The sequence below is a fragment of the Hyalella azteca genome, unplaced genomic scaffold (assembly GCF_000764305.2).
Source record: "Hyalella azteca isolate HAZT.00-mixed unplaced genomic scaffold, Hazt_2.0.2 contig13348, whole genome shotgun sequence".
NCBI classification, from domain to species: domain Eukaryota; kingdom Metazoa; phylum Arthropoda; class Malacostraca; order Amphipoda; family Hyalellidae; genus Hyalella; species Hyalella azteca.
In genome coordinates this window covers 228,711-252,321 of record NW_025943273.1, presented here as the reverse complement: position 1 = coordinate 252,321, position 23,611 = coordinate 228,711, and the positions used below count along the sequence as shown (strand labels likewise).

At 37.5% G+C, this 23,611-nt stretch overlaps 1 protein-coding gene across 1 annotated transcript in view; it reads right to left on the bottom strand.

Annotated features, from left to right (window-relative positions):
* LOC108679762 (phosphofurin acidic cluster sorting protein 2) overlaps window positions 1–23,611 on the bottom strand; it is a 65,905-nt gene that overhangs the window by 24,825 nt on the left and 17,469 nt on the right. Inside the window, exon 2 of the mRNA XM_047883627.1 lies at window positions 1,291–1,471. Coding sequence (XP_047739583.1) covers window positions 1,291–1,471 — 181 coding nt within the window. The remainder of the gene's footprint in view (window positions 1–1,290; window positions 1,472–23,611) is intronic.

The following is a 23,611-nucleotide window of genomic DNA, read 5'->3' as shown; positions in this document are numbered from 1 at the left end:
ATAGTCATAACTAAAATCAAATATAAGGCCTATTTTGAAATGGGTAGAAGTATATAACTGGAGCGTGTAGTAGAGCTGTAGCTCCGTATCAAAATATAATAACCATAATTAAAATCAACTATGAGAACTATTTATAAAAGTGAATAGAAGTATATACCTGGAAAGAATAACAGAGCTGTAGGTCCGTTTCAAAATATAATAGTCATAATTAAAACCAAAGATGAGAACTATTTTCAATTAAGTAGAAGTACGTAGGTATATACCAGGAGAGAGTAGCAGAGCTGTAGGTCCGTATATATATATATGATGGTCATAATTAAACATCGAAGTCATAATTAAAATTAAAGATAACTATTCATGAATGAGTAGAAGTAGTATATACCTGAAGCAAGTAGGTAACAGAGCTGTACGCCCGTATCAAAACACAATAACCATATTTAAAATAAAATACGAGACCTATTTATAAATGAGTAGAACTATATATACCTGGAGAAAGTAGCAGAGCTGTAGGTCCGTATCAAGACATAATTACCATAATTAAAATCATATACGAGACCTATTTTCAATTGAGTAGAACTTTATAAGAGAGTAGCAGAGCTGTAGGTCCGTATCAGAATATAACAACATAATTAAAATCAAAGGCGATAACTATTTATAAATGAGTAGAAGTATATACCCGAAGCGAGGAGCAGAGATGTAGGTCGGTATTAAAACATAATAACCATAATTAAAATCATATACGAGACCTATTTATAAAGGAGTAGAACTAAATACCTGAAGCGACTAGCAGAGCTGTAGGTCCGTATCGAAATACAACGACCATAATCGAAATAAGCGAAGAGGGACTATTTTCAATTGAGCCGTATCAAAACATAACGATCATAATCGAAATAAGCGAAGAGGGACTATTTTCAATGGACTATTTTCAATTGAGCCGTACCAAAACATAACCATCATAATCGAAATAAGCGAAGAGGGACTATTTTCAATTGAGCCGTATCAAAACATAACCATCATAATCGAAATAAGCGAAGAAGAAATACTTATAAATAAGTAGAAGTATATACCAGGAGCGAGTAGCCGAGCTGTAGGCCCGTATCAAAATATAATGATTATAATCGAAACAAGCGAAGAGGAAATACTTATAAATGAGTAGAAGTATATACCTGGAACGAGTAGCAGAGCTGTAGGTCCGTATCGAAATACAACGACAATTATCGAAATAAGCAAATAGGGAATACTTATAAATGATTAGTTATTATAAAACTATAAATGATTGGAAGTATATACCTGGAGCGAGTAGCAGAGCTGTAGGTCCGTATCGAGCGCACCGGTAGGTGAGAGCGGCATCTCGTTGGAGCGCAGCGTGCGCTTGCTGCTGTGCATCTTGACCGCGAGCAACACGGACGACAAGTCAGATGAGACGGTGGGGCTCAGCAGTACTAGGTGTGTGATGGTTACGTTACAGAGCCTGTAAATAAATGATATTCAGTGTTAGTAATGGTGATAATGTATAGTGCAAGCCTCTATAAAGCAACACGTACGTGATGATTACGTTACATAACCTGCAAATAAATTATATTTACTGTCAATAATGCTGATAATGTAATGATTAGTGCATGCCTCTATAGAACAACAGGTATGTGATAGTTACGTTACATAGCCTGTAAATGAATGTTACTCCATGTCATGAATGCGGATAACACGTCAGTTTATGGATGTTAACGTGATAAGAAATTATAATGTCAGGAAAGACGATAATAAAGGTACAGGCATGTTATAAATTATAATAAACTATGTTCATCACCCAGACAAATTATGTTGCAACAACGTCGATTCCGAGTTGATTTCTGATACTCATGCAGTGTCAGGAATGTTGATGATAGTTAAACAATGTTATAGGTGATAATAGAGCAGATAACCATGGTGGTAGACATTAGTGAGACGTCTACAAGCCGAAACTGAAGGATATTCATCAAAATGAATGGCGTTGATACAAGCATGAAATAGAACGTGAGACATTCACGTTACAAAGTCTGAAAACAAAGTTTGCACAACGAAACGTGTAATGCAAGATTACGGTATGTATAATATGAATGGCGATAGAGTAAATAACAATATGTAACTGGCGAGATGATACTGCTACGAGATAACAATGGTAATGGTAATGCTACGAGATAACAGTAAAGAATGCACATTAAAACTATATAATTGTGATATGCGAGAGTAGCTATCCCATAATTGGTGGTAGGGAAAATAAAATGAAAGTAGACAATCATTATATAGATGGTGACGTTCAATTAAATGAAAATGAAGAACGTGAATTGACAGTCACGAAGATGCACGTTCAAATAAAAGTTATTATCTAAGTGGATTATAATACCAATTGACGCTAATGAGCCAGAACAGAAAATGCGCTACAAATTCCCTTCGAAATATGCTTAAAAATTGATTTCAAATTCATGGTTAACCATTTTTAAAATTACAGCAAAGTAATTTTAAGAGGATTATTCATTATCTATTCCTGAAATAATGCCGCGGCGCGAAAAAAATAAAAAATTCTCAACCAGGGATGATCCGTATATACACCAACTGTGAAGACAGCAACAACACTATTGTCGCGCACGAAAAATCTAGCATATTTTAATGGGATTAACCAAATCCTTGCAGAAAAAATCGTACAACCTTTTTATTCTGGGATATTCATCAGAAACTTACCACAAAAACCAATTTCCTGAAGAAATTTTTCAGAGAACATACCTCTTAACAATCTTCTACGAGAAAATTACCAATACTCACCTATTGACACATGCTGATGATAAGTGTCCCTTTCCAGGCCTAGCGTTTAGTTTTAGTCGAGGCGACCTGTTTTTAGTAACGTTTATTATTTTAGGTCTACGAACGTCAAAGACAACAGGACAGCTCGGGGACAAGAAACTGTCGCGTATTTGAGGTGCATCTTCCACCACAGGAGTTCTCTCTTGCTGCGATGCCTCGAATCTATGAAGTTTCTCGCTCAGCATGAAATCCCATGACGTTTTAGGGTCAGAAGTGTTGGACACTTGCACGCCTTCAGAAGTCAACAGAAGAGATTCAGAAGGAATTGTTTTCGTCTTTGTGATGAGATCAACAGGACTCAAAATTTGGTCTCCGCATGAAGTAGACTGAGATAAGGAGCTGATGCCCGAAGGCGTTGGTCGTTCCGAGTTGAATTGCTCTGCCGAATCTTCATTATTATTGACGTTATCGCTGTTAGAATTATTCACGTCGGAGGGCGAAGCGTCAGACGAGGTAGAACCCAATGATGGTGAAGGGGACGCTGAATTAGAGGTGGGAGTTGGCTTAGTAGTTATTTGAGCGTTGGGTCTTCTTTTGACAGTGTTTGACTCACATAAATCGAAACTAACATTTTCTTTCAATTTGAGCTCGTTAGAGTTTGAATCGCCATTTGTGGCGGAAGGCTGACAGTAGCCAAGAAGATACCGCGCGTTAAATTCAGCTTCCAGGTCTGAGCCAGTTTGTTCACAGTCATCAGGGCTAGTCACCATAGAATTGTCCGCCTTCGCGGCTGACGAAACATTGCAATCTGACGGTACCGGAGATTTGAGACTGGTTTTAGAAGAGCGAGCCAGAAGGGAACTGTCATCGCTCTTGCTATTTTGCAGGCCGTGAATGAGGCGAGCGATGCGTTCGTCACACCAACTTTTGACCTCGCGACGATCCGTGCTGCGGAACTGGAACCTATCACCTCTGACTTTGATGTCCCTGCCATGCAGTCTGCCCCCGCCTTCTTTGCCGAGTTGTGAGTTATCCTTTGACCCACGTACAACGCAGCGTTTGTTTGAACTCTTGTGCCTTGTCTTATCAGGTAAGTTTGAAGTTGAGTCGAGAAGTCTACTTTTCGAATCATTTTTGACATACCGAGCTGGGTCAACAAAAGCTGTAGGAATGACATCGGTGTAGAATTCGGACTTTTCTGCCGTAAGTTCCTTCGGGTGAGAACTTCCAGAACTCAACTTCGATCTACGGCCTTGAATCCAGGCACCTAACTGCCTAGCAGGTGAATTCGAGGAAGCCCTCCATACAGAACCAAGGGATCTTCTCGGAGACCTAGGAACCCCGCCGGCATCTGCAAAAGGAATGTGCAGGTACTTGCTGGGTTTCACAAAGGCTTGGATTGGTGAATCTTTGTAACCACAGACCTGATGCTTAGAGTGCTGATGCTCCGACACGGCGCAAGTGTCGGATTGAACATCATCTTGAAGAGAATGTTGGTGATGCAGCACTCCCTCGGGATGGTTCGTTGCGTTTACCTTCAAAAACGCCTGCTCGGGTTCACCCAAACTCCGTTGTTTGATGTGCCGACGCTTTAGATTTCCACTGGGCCTATGTGATTCGATATCTTCAGCGGAACACTCATAGATTCGAGGGTTAGAAACTGTGCTACGATTCGTAGATTCTGCAGCAACAGGTGAACGCTGAGAATCTGCTAGGTCAGGAGCTTCGTCATATGTAGAATCCAAACCTGGAACAGTAATTCGAGATGTGCCCATAGGAAAGTACTTAGAAGCGGACGAGGGTAGCTGATCGACAGGTTGAACAGGTTTTAGGATACCACCATCCGCCGTAGATTTGGATTCTTGGTCGAGAGCATTTGTGCAAGTATTTACGGGGCTTAGAACTGTAGAGGGGACATACAAAGGAGCGACTGTCGATTCACTTGCTTTAGATGAGGTGATGTCGGAGAATGCTGAAGGGGGCGGAGGCGTTGCTGGAGTTACTTCCAAAGTGCACTCTGATGTTAGCATTTTCCTTGTCGCAGGCTAGCTAACACATTCAAAGTGAACTGAGAACCATAATACGCTTCACCAATATTTTAAACATCTGAAAGAATACAGAGTTCAACTTTAAACTTCACCGATAGATTTTCTGTCGATAAAGTGCTCACCGAGTTTCATTCGCTGTATTTGACTCAAAAGCAAAATATAAGCTCCTAAAAATTTAAACGCAAGAAAAAATTAATGCAAATTCAAGGAGGAAATACTGTAACTTAATTTAAAACAATACATGGTGAATCTATACTCGAGAATTCAGTAGCCATTTTCTCCGACCAAAGATGTTCGCATATTTACATATTCACAAATAATAAGCAAGAAATTATACGTTAAAAATCAAAAAGGCCGTTTCACTATTACGACTCACCCGCCTGTGACGAGTATGTTGAATTTATAACAATAAACTCACTCATATGAACAAGCTTGAACATCGGAACGGCCAGTTCTACGAAATACACGTCCCAATTCGTGTTTCCGCTTTCACATAGAAAAATTGTTACAGAGGCGGTATTAAAAGATATTGAAATATTTCGCACATTTACCGTAGAGTGTTATATATTTTAATATCTTAAGTTATCTAGGTATATATGAGTCCCTATTATAACAATATAAGAAGCATCTTACCGCTTGCGCGATACGAATTGCATTAAAATGAAAGCACTATTAAATTCAGTAAACTCTACTATTTTGAGGAGTTTTATTATGCACTAACGGTAAAGGAAATGTTTCCATTTAAATTTTGAAAACTTTTAAAAAATGGCATATTCTAGCTATGCAAGTTTCAGTTCAAAGTGAAACACAACACCGAAGTAGAAGCAAGGTAACACGAGAAACGTGCTCCGGTGCGCTCTAGCAACAACGTCTACATACTTGGAGCGATATATTTCCGCGCTAACGGAAAAGCCCCAGAAATGTAAACAGGGCAACGGCTGTCAACAGGAAGAGGTGGGCGCGTAAACAGGAGCAGTAAACAGGCGTCACGGCTGAGCTGTTCGACACCCAATGATCTCCTACACATACTCGCCGGAGGCTCAGTTTACATTGGCAGGAGAGAACACACCCGACGCATTCAAGGTTGTTATATTATAACTATTAATATTAGTTAATATAATATTGGACTAAAAGTATTAATGTTGCTTGTGCACTTTCTGCGTTATAATCTAATGATAAAAATATAAGAATAACAAATCTACAGTACACGACTTTTAATTCAATGTATATATTCTACAATTTTAAATTAAAGAGTAATATTATTTGTTGAAGACGATCCAGCATCGCATAAGATGTTCATAATCAAATTTCCAAACGATAGCTAGACCTATAGCTTGTATTAACTTTAAAAGCTATCTCAGGCATCATATAATAATGTTTGCAATATTAGATCAGTTATTAAATACTTGAAGCCGAGTCCTCATGCATTAATTTTTCGTAGCGATATATTGCATGAGAACGAAATTGTTTACTTAGTGCATGGGAAAATGGTAAGGCATTGCAAAACCAGAGAGGAGGGTTAACGAAAAATTGAATTAAATTATCTAATTGAAATTTGTAACTTCAATTAGAACGCTAGAAAATGTTCCTTTTTAGATAACGCTTTGATGAAATTAACAAAAAAAGGTTTAAGTTCTCGAGAATCTCAAATCTTATAGATCATATAATATTAATATCGAAAAATCTACTGAAAAATAAAAGCAACATTTTCTATCTCGTTAAAACGGTATAAAGATGCGCTTGATATTGGTTTTGTTTTGTACGGGTCTCTATTCAATTAAAATTTAAAATATTTATTTGGGAAATAATTAACTACATTTGGGGCGGAATCCAGCTTGACGAGATCCTCAAACCTAAGCGATAATTAATCTGCACTCAGAAAATTCAGTGGGTTTTATTATCCAAATAATGACACACTTTCTTACCCACAGCACGAGCGGACGTAGCACTGATACGCCCTTTAACTGGGCCAAAGAGTCAGGGTGACCCACACAATAGCAAAAAGTGCATTGCAATTTTGACCTCAAATTTCTCTGAGTGATCAGGGCCCATACTTTCAAAAAAAGTTAAGAGATCGTAAGTTCATCAGCCAATCATTGACGGCCTTTCAAGCCACTCTTTTAAAAACAGTTAAGAGATCGTAAGTTCATCAGCCAATCATTGACGGCCTTTCAAGCAAAATCCACCAATCATGTAGACAAGAAAATAGAGCGTAAGTAATTACGTTCACTTAGCGTGTTTTGAAAGTATGGCCCCAGGTGAGCTGCTGGTAATTAAAAACGATTAAAAATACTCGTATATAAAACGGCCAAAATATTATTCTCGTAGAGAAAATAACACGATAAGTCTATATTATAATGAAAGATCAAGATAGCTTGAAAAATTTAATTTGGGGTATAGAAGTAAGTCTTACATAGAAATTCCCCTTTGAAGCACCAAGAATGAAATTTAATTAATTCATCCAGAATGGTTTATCAACTGACGTGCCATGACTTTGAAATAATGCGTGGGCGTTACCATGGAAACGACAAATTCCAAGCTCATTCAATCGACGTATAAAATTCAAAGGATTTTTTTTTCCCATTTCGAGCCTGCAATTTCTTGCGTCAGAGCCAACAAAAAGCCACGTGTACCCAGGTTTAGACCTTTAAAAACTTCGACGAATAACCGAAATTGATTCATTTTATAGTATCAAAAACGGATCATTTCATTCAAATGCATTAGGTTTTCACAGACAATACAAAAAGAAAAAAAGATATCCAGATATCCACTAGGAATGGTGATGATCGACAGTAAGACGCTTGGCCCACCGCACATTCCTATACCTCTGCTCGGTTATCATATTAACAAAGTATCAAAATTAAAGTTTTTTACTCAATGCGTTGTTGCTTACGCACAACAGTTACCGTTGACTCTCGCAATTGCAAATTCTATGAGCTCGGGACAAACGTTTACCCCAACAAATGAAAGAAAAACGTTCTAGAGGCACACGTTCACTTCTGTGTAAAATTTGTTAGATTAATTCCAGTCCACCATAAGATTAAAAGGCTTAAGCAGCTAACTTTCTATGTCCATCTATAATTCCGATCCATCATACTATTAAAAGACTTGAACAGCCAACTTTCAATGCGTATTCAATCAAAAACGACGATGATAAATGTGGATATTATTTTATTCGTTAAGCAATGAACGTAATAATTGTGATAATCACTCAAACTTTATCTTCGAAAAATTGTTGAGGCTAAAGTGAAATCTATTTAGCAGTGTGCTCCTGAAAACTTTTTCGCATTGAAAAAGTAATCCAATAATTCGAATCTCGGCTATCTCGAACAAAAAAATATTCCTTAACTGCTTGATTAACTTTCATCTTTAATTATAACACAGTCAATCAGGAAAAAAATTGGTTTTGGGAAGTCTTGGGGAAAAAAATCATATCGTTTTCTTCACTTAGAGAGAGTGAGCAGCGACTTAATACAAGTTATCTGCAATGGACACAACACAATTAATCTTTAAAAAATCTCCTTCGAGACAGTTAGAGTTTCTCCATCATTAATTGAATTTATAGGAAGGGTAAACTTTCGAAACTATTATTAATTCTCAAAAGACGCTGCGACTTCCTTTACTCCCTAAAAACCTTCCCCCTTTCGAAAAAAAAAATAGAAAAAAAACAGCGTCAAGAACACGAACTGGGTTCTGTAGAGCCAAAGAAGAGCGGGGGCGATGCGAGGGTAATTTGAGGGTTACGTTCATTCGAGGGAGGTTGGGAGGCGCTTATTGTGTGGCCGCCTTGCGTCACTTGAACCTGCACTAACTAACTCCCTGGCCGTATATACTTCTTGACCATATACTTCGAACCAGGCACCCGGTACCACAACAACTTCTTTGTTTAACACAACATCTTCATCTCTTCCAAAGTTCCAATAGATAGAAAATAACTCTAACGTTCTTCTTCGTTGAACAAAACAGCCTGACTCTTCCAATGGATAGTGACTAAATCTGTCGGTTTTCCCTGTTATGCGAAAAAGCCAGACCTCTTAATTAATTCTAATGGGTAGCGAATAACTCTGACGATCTTCCCTGTTGAACAAAACGCCTTAATCTCCACTTAAAGGATAGCTAATAACTCTTACGCCTGACATACAATTGTAACGATACAAATTATCTGCAAAAGACACAACACTGACACACAACACTTACAGCTGGAGGACTTATTGTAACATTTGGAGGACCCATTGTACCGTAAACCGTAATAAGGGTTCAGATCGTAATCTAAACGGTAATTTGTAACGATATGGTACGCATAATAAGATTACCGCAGCAGCTAATGTTCAGTTTTGAAGGCTAATTTTAAATACACGTCAGTAACATGGCGTTGCTTCTTTTCTTCGATGAATGCAGAAGGTTCCATACTAACATGCTTCATAAACACGGGAGCTTCATAAAAAATTTCGATGATTTTTTCTAAAAAAAATATGTTATCCAATATTGTTGGCTTCGTTATTTAAATCGATAACTTAAAGGATCCATGTTTCGCGAAGACTTTGTCACAAATCCAAGCGAAATTCCCGTTTGCTCGGTGTCGAGGCCAAGTCCGATAATTTAATGTAATATTGATCCATGTTCTCAAGGCTGACTGCCAAATAGGATTGTGATCATCGACCATCAATATAAAATAATATTCGTGGCCTGATCAAAGACCCTTCCCTAATTTTCCATGAATACAAAGAGACTCTACTGCGTCCCAAAGTTACTGACGCCTACACGAATTCTGGAGAGGATGCTTTCAAAAATATTTATGATTTCAATACTTCTCGGTTTAAATTAATCAAATTCTCGATTCAATTTAAATACATGTTATCGGGCACCGATAGTGTCATCGATCACAGGTAAGATAAATAACCGATGTACTAATCACATTCAACCAGAATTTATTCACAATGAAGGGCAATTCATTCTGATTTCTGGGACAGCATAGTTGATTTTAAATTGGATGTGCACTGGGTTAATATTATAGACACTGAGCACGTTTAACGATTTCACTCTTCACAACAAAAAGGTTCTATAGATCAATATAGAATATATTGATATATAGAACATATATAAATTGTAACAAGAGGACCAACAGTAATTTTACCTCAACGGGGGTTTGGCATTTACCTCGCTGCGTTTTGGTATGTAACTAGCAACGTTCTATGAAAGACTCGCCTCTTTCTGGTATATAACTCACTGCGTTCTGGTATAAAACAAATAGCACGTCTCTAGGCTGTTGATGTATAGCTTGCGTGTCATGACCTACAGTCCGTCTCCCCAATTGTTTACCTGCACCTGCAAGGTCTGGAAGTGGGAAATCGCCCTCCATATCGGCGCTGGTTTCCTCGTTATGGCGGAACGACGGTCGTAAAAATAAAATCTGGAGCGGTCAGGGTATTCCAGGAAGACCGCGGTCATCTTGATTCCATTGCGGCCGCCAGGATTCTTGTCGGAAGTTCGGCAGGGAAAGTGTCAGGGAACATTTTTTATATTCTTTATGAGGCGGCCCAGAACGTTTGATGATTGCCGAAGGCGAACAGAAACATGATAAAAGGTTTATAGTTTAGAAAAAATATTATCGCATTACCAGTTTATGCAGGGATGAAACTCGGTAAATGGACTCCTTGAAACACTACCGGCCTAATAAACACCCATCGAAGTATTAACTTTGATAGAAAGATTAACTTAAATATTCCCGGTGCTAACACGTCAATCACTGACATGAGAAGCAAAACTAAAATCTATATTTCGCGCCAGGAAAATAAACTTTGAGCTAGAAATTATAGTTAAATTATTCTATCACAAATGGCAAAAATTACTTTTATTTCATTTGGCACATTCTCTGCTGAGCTCTTAGAAAGAATCTTGAGACCAGAATATACTTCTTCACACGAAATAACATGACGGGGAAACTTCGTCAGAGTTGTGCCCAATTTAATTACAGACCGCACGTTTCAAGCATTTTAAAGCCGCTTTTTTTAGACAAGCCGCACGTTTCTGCATTTTAAAGTTTAGTACTTGAATGATCTCGGCTGTAGAAACAATCGTAAAATTAAACTTGCCATTAAGGGATCGGATTCTCAAAATTATCTCTAATATACGTAAAGGTCTGAATACACGTAGTATGTACGAGTACTAAGTAGATACATACGTAATCTCTACGCGTACTTGGCTTGAATCGTAGTACACCGATTTCTCGTTTGTGATTTGTCGGTTTAGCGTGATTACCCGTAAATTCATGGATGATCATAACGCCGATAGCGTTAAATTATAATCATAACGGGCGGCAGACAGGAACCGAGACAGGAAAAAATTGGTTGACAGAGTTAAAAACTACTAATTATTGATGAAAGTGGGGCTAAAGTTAACATGTATAAAAAAGTATACGTAGGCGTTGACAAAAATGATGCAATACAGCAAATATTTGCAGGTATTGACCAAAGCACATTGACCGAAGCACATTATACGGTTTCTTGTCCCAAACATGCAGTACCAGTAGGTGCTGTAGTGCGGGAGTTGCAGTGCACGAAAGTTGCAGAGCACGAAAGTTGTATAGCAAGAGCCTTGTATAGCAAGACAGTTGCAGAGCAAGAGCCTTGTATAGCAAGAGCCTTGTAGAGCAAGACAGTTGTAGAGCAAGACAGTTGTATAGCAAGACAGTTGTAGAGCAAGAGCCTTGTATAGCAAGAGAGTTGTAGAGCAAGACAGTTGTAGAGCAAGACAGTTGTATAGCAAGACAGTTGTAGAGCAAGAGCCTTGTATAGCAAGACAGTTGTAGAGCAAGAGCCTTGTATAGCAAGACAGTTGTAGAGCAAGAGCCTTGAATAGCAAGACAGTTGTAGAGCGGAAGTTGGTGATGCGTTAGGAGCACAGTTTACATGCACCATCTACGCCACATAGACTGGAATAATGGAGGCCTGCGACTGTACGCGTCTCTGGAATAAATTAGCATCCCCTCAGCCGCCAAGATTGCATGGCTCCGCCGCCCCCGCGTTATCGATCGACGCGCTGCCCTATACCTCTTATCCCATGCACTCAAAAATATTGATGGGTCGTGTTGTGCAAATAGTGACACTTTCTGCACTTTGCACTGATACGCCCTTTTTTGATGCCATTCCTCTTATACTATGCACTCAAAAATATTGATGATCATGTTGTACAAATAGTGACAGTTTCTGCACTTTGCACTGATATGCCCTTTTTAACGGGTAACATGTTTTCCGAGATGACTCACAACAGGGAAAATCAATTAATAGGTATTGGGACAAAGTTTCACCCATTTCTCTGAGTGTGGGTCTGTCCACGTCTCTACTTCGCAGCTGCAAGTGCTTTATTGTGATAGGAAATATTCATTACTAAGGTCCAACAAGAAGCATCTTCCTAATTCGCTGAATGGTGCAATATGGTCCTTATAATAAACCTCAATTTGCAGTTATAAATGTAGGTTTCGTTGAAGACCAGAGAGTATTTCTTATTGACAATTTTCTTATTATTTTTCTCGATTCGGCGAATTAGGCTCTTGATAGGAAGTGAAAATCCAAATATCAGGTTTCCAAGGGACATTTTATTATAATTTTACGACGTTTCGAATGCAACTTCATTCATTATCAAGTAGAGGACGAGTTTTGCAACAAGTGTATTTGAAATTTTGAAATGATGTTGATGATGAAATTCACTTGTTGCAAAACTCGTCCTCTACTTGATAATGAATGAAGTTGCATTCGAAACGTCGTAAAATTATAATAAAATGTCCCTTGGAAACCTGATATTTGGATTTTCACTTCCTATCAAGAGCTTCAAGTTTTCGAGGACTCGCAACACACGAGATTATTCAAGTTTTCGAGGACTCGCAACACACGAGATTATTCAAGTTTTCGAGGACTCGCAACACGCGAGATTATCCTGATAGCTGCTACCATCAATCTTCTACGTGTCCCGCCGAGTTGTTTTGCACGAATAAATCTGTCGAGCAAACTCTCGCCTGCCACGACAGTACCGTCACAAATTTTCTAACGCTAATTCAATTTAAGAAATATAGCGGAGAAACGGTAGACGTGTGAAAAACCCAGGAATGGAAAGTGAAAAAACTGGAACATGGGAGAACCTGATTTATCGAGTTTTTTTACTGAAAAAAGTGTGGTTTGATTTGTAATAATGCGTGGTACAATAAGAGAAAAGTTTTTGGTTCTTAATCAACCTCAGTGAAAAGAATCGTCTCGGTCGTGTTCATTTATTGAGTAGAAGTAAATTGTACCAAGCCGTTATTCACTTGCAATTAGACGCATGAATGAAATTAGACGCATGAATGAAATTTGACGCATGAATGAAATTTAACGCATGAATGAAATTTAACGCGTTACGATGAAAAACGCATTTGTTTTTCATTGAAACACATTGTAAGTTTACTCTCCTTTAATTTATGAAACGCGCAGTGAAATTCTGTCGAAAATGTTCAAATGGAATATTTCCCGAAGGGAAACTGCTATCAAAGCCAGCTGATCGTGAATATAACTTTGTGAATTTGTCTTTATTCTTACTTAGACCAAGTCGTTCGAAAATGAAAATGTATAAATATATAAAATGCACGTATGTATAATAATATAATTTATGCGAGTCCATAACATATACCTAATACATATAATTTATGAGACAAGTAACAGACACAAAAACGATAACGAGAGGACGACTATGAAGATAACTGCCAGGCAGACGCATCACGAGCAGACGCCAGACAGGGACAAACGCGAGACAGTAACAGGCGACAGACCTTAACAGACGGCAGACAGTAACAGGCGACAGACGTACAAAGGACAGGAACAGACAGCAGACAGGAGCTGACGGCAGACAGGAACAGGCGACAAACCGTAACAGGCGACAAACCGTAGCAGGCGACAAACCGTAACAGGCGAACAGGCGACAGACAGCAACAGGCGACAGACAGCAACAGACGAAGGACAGGAATAGACGAAGGACAGGAACAGGCAGCAGACAGGAACAGGCGACAGACAGAAACAGACGACAGACAGAGAAGACGGCTGACAGGGGGAGACACAGTCACGACAAATCGTTGACAGCGGAGACAGACGGCGACAGGGTCACAGATGTAATCAGCGGTCACAAGTCCTCCCATCTCAGAAATGTTTTCGTCACACTGATGTTACTTTTCTGATGACTCAGCAAAAATTTCATGCGAGGAATGGGCGAAGTTGGCGGGAGAAATTAGAGAGAAATGAGGGAAAAGATGAAGAGGGCTTGAGAAATTAAGTGTGAGGTCGGCGAGCGGAGTTTGTTAATTAAATGATTTGGAGAGTAGAAATTTTGAAGTGGAGATGTCAATCAAATAAATGCTTGCATGAGCAGAACTTTTTACGTGGAGATGACAATTGAATAAATGCTAAGAGATAACAACCTATGTGTGGTTAAAACTTGTTATCTCTTGGGTTATCGTGGCTGAACTGGAAGTGAGAGGAAAATCAAGAGTACCAAAAAATGAATTAACATGTTGAAATTGGATAAGAAGCAACAACACAGTACGTTTCAGAGGGAAGAAATGACAAAAAAACGAAAGTTTAATTAAAACAAGCAATCGGAAATTGAATTGATCGTAAAATAGTGAGGTCAATCTCCAACTTTCATTTTTTCGCACAGTAATCTCTTAATTGAGATAAAAGGATACATCACGAGATTCCGCTTGAAAACGAACTCAATTTACCATTACAACTTCGGCAAAGCTTAATTAACATAAATTCCAATTGTTCTGAGCAATTAAGGGAAGATATTGCTTCTAATTGTGCATGGCTCATTAAGAAATTAGTGTAATAGCAATATAGCTCCATAGTTCCGTTCTGTAATGGAGCTAGCTAGCTCAGGGAACACCTGAGACCTCAATGTTAACATTAAACGAACCATTAACGGACTGAGGTTGCCGAATACTGACGTATATAAACTACAGCTCCGTGGATTGCACGTCGAAATTTCTAGATTAATATAAAAGTGTAATTATAAAGATTTTAAGATAAATAGGTACTTGTAAAACACTAGAAGCTTTGAAACTATAATTTGCATACTAACTCATTTACTTATTTTATACAATTGGCAGCCTGCTTGTTATCGCAGCCTGAATACGAATTTAAGAACTGCTGAAAATAAAAGTACTCTGATGAAAATATTCAGAGAACAATTTACATTTTAATAGATATATCAGCCATTAAAACAAATATTCGACAGAAAGTATGATACTGATGCGCAGTAGCGAAATTTACATAGCGACAGCTGCACGTTTTGCGACGAAATATTAGAATATTATAATAGTTGGGCTAAAATATGCACGAATCAGGATAGATCAATAACAATTTCACTGCAACGTTGCTAACATACACAATTTTTTCGTTAGTCACGTGTGAATTTGCCACAGCCATTTAATAAGGAATCATTTTTGATCTGAAGAATGAATCACCGAGCTCAGACATGCATAATTCATCGGAAAAGGGAGCTTAAGTTAAATTAAAGGCACCGCGTACCCATAAACTGTCTGTTAACTTTTTAATATTCATTAGTAGCAACAAAAATGCGCGAGGCAGCATGAGTAACAGTTTTGCTTGCATAATTTAGATTACCAGTTCATGGCAATCAAAACATGACACGGGCGCATAATTTTTTAAAATAAAATTTAGGTGCGAAACAAATAAAATTTTGATAAACAATCATAACAGAATGTTGCGCGTATTTCAATTTTAAGCAAGTGAACTAGACTTGAATGAGTAATTTCAAAATGAAACAATAATGAGAAACAATAAATATATAACAAGTCACCTAACTACCGTCAACATTTGTCACTCACACACTACTAATAAAACATGCACGTGGCTGGGTTTTCACAATCCTTCACAATAAAAATACGAAAAAATATAAGATTACCCCACACTTTTTATACAGCTGCCATCGCATCAACTTTTCACGCGTAAAAAGCGCTATTCAATTTGCAAGGCAACAGAAAAACCAAACACAAAATCAGGGGACGCATAAAAAATGTCGAAAATAAAACTGATCTGCGAGGCCACAGAGGATCCCGCAGAAACGAAACTGGCTTTCAAAGTTGTCAAAAATGCAAACTTGAGCAGCAGAAAGTTGGGTAAGAGATAGAGAAACTTGAATGGCAATATGATGACCTCTTGATGGTGAAGAAAGCCAGCCTTGCTGTTCAATACGAATAAACAGTTTACAACATCTATATATATCAGATCAGATCTATATTGCTGATTTCAAATTTAGAATAATCATTAAAATTTAGTACGAAAAAAATTCTTGATGCAAATAACTTTGTGCATCTCAAACGGAAAAATGTAGAGCAAATTCCAAGTTCGAAAAAGTAGTATTACAGTAGTATCATCGAGTGTACTCAAACCGATGTTATTTACATTGCACCGCATCATGACCTTTGCATGACATAAGCAGCAAGGAACTGTGATGTAACTAAGCTCTATAAGTAAAGGTCATCCTTATATAGATTGGTTGGGTTTGCTCCTAGCCTACTGAAGACAAATAGCCGAAAAAGAAAACAATACTTGTTTTTGAATGGAAACCATTACACTTACATAACAAGAGTGGCCAAACGAGAACGATTATTCAAATGTTCCAGAAATGCATGGAAAAATTTTACGAGTTTCGACCCTTTTGTCAGTGTGCAAAGAATTGGAGCATGAAAGTGGGCTGCATTTACAAAGGATATTCAGATGTTCATTTGTCGACCTCGGGTCGAACACTGGCGCGCTGTCAAAAGAATATTGGATCACTCAGTACCAGTAACTTGAAAGGAATATTCCATGAAAAGAACAACATTACGGGCTTTGAATTGACAACCGCAAAAATAGTTGATTTTTCTGGAAAATTTGTACGTTCAACTTCTGAGCGCTTATGTTTAAGTTCTCGCTAAGCTAAGATTAATTTAAATCAATATCATCAAATCTGTTATGGTTCATTCAAACATTAAGCGTAGGGTTTTAATACAATATTGCAAATTATTTGAAATTAAATGGGAAAACGAAGGCTATTGCTCGAACGCCACGTCTATCGCTCGGCCAATCGAAACTTCGATGTGGTCGTGCTTGAAAATTGAAGTGGGTCCTGAAAATTGAAGTGGGCTTCCTATGGTTCCGAAACGAAGTATTGTCCTCGACGTTTCAAAGTTACACAATGAATGAAATAAAGTGCGAGCAACAAATGCATAAACGAGGCTCGGTGAAAGACGAGAAACAACTTCATGCATTGTCACCAAAACGATTTTATTACCTATTTTATATTCATTAGAATAAGATTTTATTTTTCTAGCACAAGTCATTGGAAATACTCAAAAACCAGAAAATTGTTATAGCGCAAAAAAAAAATAATTTCTTCGGGCAGCAAAATCACTGTACTAATAAGAAATGATGAATTAATGAATTAATGGACTCGCAGCAAATATGAGATCCTATTTAAGTTATTTTAGATCGATATACTTACATCATTTCAAATACCGGTACTCATTTTAAAACCTTCATAATAGAATTTACGTTAAATAGAGTATCATATCGAACCAAGAATATTAGTCGGATAAAGAATTCTTATTGATTCACTGAAAGTTTGAACGATTTTTTCAAAAGTAATATAGATTGCAATATGAATATAAATGAAAAATGTAAATATTGGCGGAATAGAGAATTCTTGTCGATTTGCTGAACTTTAGAAACGGTCCTTTCGAAAGTAATATAAATGGAACTTTATTGTACCTGTGTCAGAGTGTCCAAAAGCACTTCAGGGAACCGATGCAAAGGGGGAAAAAAAATGCTGACATGTATTCAGCCAAAAATTTTTGCGTTTCCTATAATGTGACCATGGATACAGCCGATGCGGCATATAGTGCTGTCTTTACTGTCGATAATAATGGCGGTCTAGACCTGCACAGGAGCGATAAAGAGCGATTTTATCCTTGAAAACACGAATATTTCTCATTGGGTAACTGGGGCTAGGTTCGACTATTTTAAAATAATGAGGAAACAAAATTCATAAATTGATTGTTTGAAAGCGGTAGACAAAAATTCAGGTTTTTAAAGCAATTCCAAATCCAATAGCCCATTATGCACTATGTCAATCGAGATACTACAAACGAGACGTTTGAAAAGATAGGAATGATATACAAACAACCAAAATGATCAGCAATACCCAGTGAATTACACCAAGTACAAAATAAAAACTAAGTTCAGGTAATGCAGCAAGGTGGTAAAGAGAACGCCTGAATTTGAGTGCGGGATATTTGAAGCAAATTAGCATTTCGCTCGTCCTGACGGCATGCACTCAGCACGATGCATTTACGCTCAAACAGAGAGCAAGTTCATGCACCTAGTAAAATAATCAATGACATTAGGCGGATAAAATGGGGGTTATAATGGAGGTTATTTTCGTCGCAGCGATAGTACAGGCTAGATAATGAACAGGGACATATTAGGCGGCTAAAATGGGGTTCATACCAAAGGTTATTTTCGTCGCAGCGATAGTACGGACTAGATAAATTAAAGGGACATATTAAGCGGCTAAAATGGGTTCATACTAGAGGTTATTTTCGTCGCTGCGATAGTACAGACTAGATAAAGAACAGGGACATATTAAGCGGCTAAAATGGGGTTAATAATAGAGGCTATTTTCGTCGCTGCGATAGTACGGGCTAGATGAGCAACAGTAACATATTAGGCGGATGAAATAAGATCATACTAGAGGTTATTTTCGTCGTTGCGATAGCACAGACTAGATAAAGAACAGGGACATATTAAGCGGCTAAAATGAGGTTAGCGTGTCTACTCCACGGTGGTTATAATCCGATGATAAGAAATAGGAGTTGATAACCGATGTGATATTTAAACGGAGCTACGGATAAGTAGAGATATTTCTTCCCATACAAAGGAATGTTGCCCTTTTCACTGTGCAAGGGATTTCGCTATGCTAGTGTTTTTTTCACAAATTTTTAATATCTAATAATATGGAAAATATTCGAAAACCTAGTAGGTATATCATCTTTAGGTAGCACAGTACCGGTATTTAATGAGGTAAAGTATTTAAAATGCGTCAACTTGCTAGTAAATTAGATGTGCGGTAAAGTCATTAAAAAGGCGTTAACTTGTTAGTAAATTAAAAGGTAGAATAATTGATAAGGCGTCAACTTGTACGTAAATTAGAAGGTAAAGTAATTAAAAAGACGTCAACTTGTACGTAAATAAGAACTACGGTAAAGTAATTAAAAAGACGTCAACTTGTACGTAAATTAGAACTACGGTAAAGTAATTAAAAAGGCGTCAATTCGTACGTAAATTAGAAGTAAGGTAAAGTAATTAAAAAGACGTCGACTTGTACGTAAATTAGAAGTAAGGTAAAGTAATTAAAAAGACGTCGACTTGTACGTAAATTAGAAGTAAGGTAAAGAAATTAGAAGTAAGGTAAAGTAATTAAAAAGACGTCAACTTGTACGTAAATTAGAAGTAAGGTAAAGAAATTAGAAGTAAGGTAAAGTAATTAGAAGAGACGTAAAGAGTCGGCGTGGTGATGCCAGAGCAGCGGCCGCCACACCCTTGTCGTGCCGTGGCAATGAAGGGTGTTTTAGTTTTAGTGATGCACTATGGTTTTAGTGATGCACTCGCATCACTAAAACCATTTTACGACCAAAAAAATATTCATTTATTGAACAAATTTAATCGATACTTTATTTTGTTCAATAATATTTATTGAACAAATATAATCGATATAAGTATTTAAATAATAATATAAAATAGTAAATTTAAATTATTTAACACCCTAAATTCCACAAACCACAAACAGAATAAAACAAAAAGACAATTCGGCGGTATAATAGGATTAAAAACCTATTATAACGCAGAATTTTCTTTTTATTTTATTCTGCTTCGACTTCAGCACTGATATCATCAGGGGGACTGCTTTGTGCATTGGTTATTAGTTGGCTTTGTTCATCGAGCTCTATACTTCTAAGTATTGTAGATACCGACACTATATCTGTCAAATTTGGAATATTTTTGAAATTTTGCAATTAATCCCTTTTAAAAACGTACGTTTGCGGATGCAAAGTGCATCATTTTGCAAGAAATTGAACTTTAATAGTTCAATAATTCGGTTATTCATTTAGCCGCGCAGTATATTTTTTCAGGTGATCAATTGCTAATTTTCTAATTAAATTGTTGATCTAAAATCTTTGCCCGAGTTCAGGATTCCCGCGCTGTCGGACGGCAGGTAGATACGCTCCTCTTAAACGGGGATAAAACAATACAAAACACACGACAAGGCCTACAGCGGTAAAATTACATGTCTTTACAATGGGAGGGATAAAATACTAAATTAATTGGACTTTAAATAATGAAATTCTGTATGTACAGGAATTTGGTCGTAAAATATCAACATTAAGGAGCAACTAGCACCATGCACTTTATTATGTACGCATATCGAGCATGCATATAGTGTACACACAAGTCAACACACACATGTACACACACATGTACACACACACACGTGTACACACACACATATGTAAGCGACTAAATAGCAAATCGTCGATGGTGGTCCAGATAAGAATAATTTTTTGTGATGTTACGATAATTTTTCCATCATATTTAGAATTAATTTTCGACAAATTTGGCAAATTCAGGCTGGCTGAGATTATTTAATCTGCTGAGCATATGTTGTAAATGATTAAATGCTACCAACCTTCTGGCACAGGATTGGAATTAGTATAAATGAATTACAGATTCATAATATTGCTAGGATATTTTTCCGTATTTGAGGGTTGTTTAAATTTGTATTGAAATTATTTAATTTTCATTCCAGTGATATGATTGATATTAAAATTATTTGCTATACTACGTCATTTGGTACGCAAGCGGCTTGCCGATCTGGGCCTATACTTTCAAAAAAGTTAAGAGATCGTAAGTTCATCAGCCAATCATTGACGGCCTTTCAAGCAAGATCCACCAATCATAGACAAGAAAATAGCGCGTAAGTACTTACGTTCACTTAGCGAGTTTTGAAAGTACAATGTGCCCTGATTCGCATTTGTGCACTGCGCTGTTGTTGCACGTAAACCTTACATACGTAGTATACGAGGGTGCTTCAAAAAGTTGAACCGTGGAAAAACAATTGTTTGAAAAATTAGATCAGTACTCACTGCAATGAGTGACAGAGAGCGCATTTTCTCGTCCGCCCGTCCGTGAAGTCACGGACGGACGGACATGACGAACACAATAGCGCCTTTTTTCCATAAATGAGAAATGCGCTAAAAATTCCTAGATTGCATAAAACCAATGAGAATAATCAGAAACAAAAGTGGGAATATATTATAAAAAGTACATAAAAAGAAGAAATCGTATTTCAAATACCTATTGAAGATTTTCGAGGGCTCAAATATGCGTTGAAAGAAGCATATATAAGAGAAGCGTTTACTGTAACGCTGTAACGTCCGGAAGAAAAGCTTAGCATAATCATCTGTAATATGCCTTTGCCGATAAGTTCATGTTAAATCGACATCAAACGCCAAAGTTCGGTACTGAAATATGATATCTGAGTATAAGAGTAAGAATTGACTTAGAAATAATGTTCCCAGGAATGGACAAAGGATTAAAAAAAAGAGAATGATCCAAGAAAAATAGAGTACTGAACATAAGGATATTCAATCGATTCATTATTAAATAAGTTATTCAGGCCATTTTTCACCAATACTTGGTTACTAGTAACGATTGATACAGTTTGCATTCGTTTTAGCACAAAATATTCAAATGTGCCAATAACTGCAAGAATTCCACGTTTCTTATCCAGAGTGCCTATCGACATTTGAATCGAAAAGCCATTCATCATTTATACCAAATGACCAGCACACTCAACGATATTCAGTAGCTCTAACGACGTTCAATGAAACCACCAAGCCTGGCCCATAATTTGCTGGTTTCTTCAGTAGGAAAAACAAGTGCAACCAGAAAAACAAGTGAAGCCTCACCAACCGAAGACTAAAATACAAATTAGCACTGTTTTCGATTTCATTAACAAGAATGAAATGAATAATCGAGCTCATGCTGAAAATAATATAACTCAGTACTCACTGCAGTGAGTGACAGAGAGCGCATTTTCTCGTCGACGAAAACGTGAAGTCACGGACAGACGAACGGACAGACAGATGGACATGACGAGCACAATAGGACATTTTTTCCATAAATGAGAAAATGAGCTAAAAAATATCCAGACGACATGGTAGTTTGGTAAAAGTGATGTCAGGAAGGGACGAGTAAAAAGTGCAATGTCTGCGGGAATGTTTTCGAGTAAAGGCGACAAGGCAAAGGAATATTGGCGTTTACATAAAGTCACGCACTCAGGCCCGCATCGCCGGCATGCATCGATCCTTCAGAACTTTAGTATGCGAGACTGAATAGATAAGTTATTCTCAAGGGATACACAGCGCGTCCTGCGTCATAACGGCATGACCTGGCCAAGCCGGGCTAGGGGTTCCACGTTACAAATACAATTGAATTTATAAATACAACCGGGCATATGAATACAATCGAGTGTCGGCATGTAATCAAGCATCCGAGTACAACTGAGTATCCAAGTCAGGTGAGTGTCCAAAACAAATCGAGAATCAATCAGCAACTGGAAATCTACGGTACTTCCTACACATATTTAAGTAACATTTCCTAATTTTAAAACATCATCTTACGCAAAATGTATTTACGTGTAGATGTGATAGCAAGCCTAATTGTCCATTGTTCATAAAAAGTTATCACACAAAAACGCTAATATTGGGTTGTATATTTTGCAGTAAAAAAGATTTATAAAGCCTAACTTAATTTTTTCCTATAATATCGATCAATTGTGACAATTAGAACCACCCTGAACATAGCAATAATTAAGTAAACATGTATCTACGGTATCTATGTAGGCATCACACTACATGTATCTATATATGTAGGCATCACACGAGGTACTAAATGCTTACACAAATTTGGGTCGTTGATTCATCTTTCACATTTAATTTTAGTTTCGTTTCCTTTCAAGCGAAGCAAAATCAACAATACGGCAACCGGGCGAAATTTCAACTGAATCTTTTATTAACACAGCCCAAGCAATATAAAATGCCATGGAGAGATTCCATGCCTTGAAAATATTCCATCTTCACCTTGTTAAAACAATATAAAAAAATATAACTCAGTACTCACAGCAGTGAGTGACAGAAAGCGCATTTTCTCGTCGACGAAAACTTGAGGTCACGGACGGACGGACAGACGGACGGACAGACAGACGGACATGGCGAGCACAATAGTGCATTTTTTCCATTAATGAGAAAATGAACTAAAAATATAACATTTCCTGCCTAGATAATTTTCGAATAACAAATTTTAGGCAACGCAATCCTGCCTCTAAAATTTTCAAATCAACATAAGACTATTATAACAATCTTATTCTAGATACATACCCAGCAGCCATTAATGCAAGAGCTTGAATTTCCTCGTAGGTAATATGAAGTCGAGACTGAGCTGCAGAATGTCGTTATATAGACTGACCTTGGCGAAACGCTGTGATGAAACTTAACAACTCAAAATATAGTCAAATTGCTCTCTCAGGTATATATCAAAGACTCGCTCCATACGGAACAGTGAGAATACGCAATAGGAACCGTTCAAAGCGCAAATGGTAATAGCGAAACGAGTATGCATCAACATACTGAAATTTGATAAGCG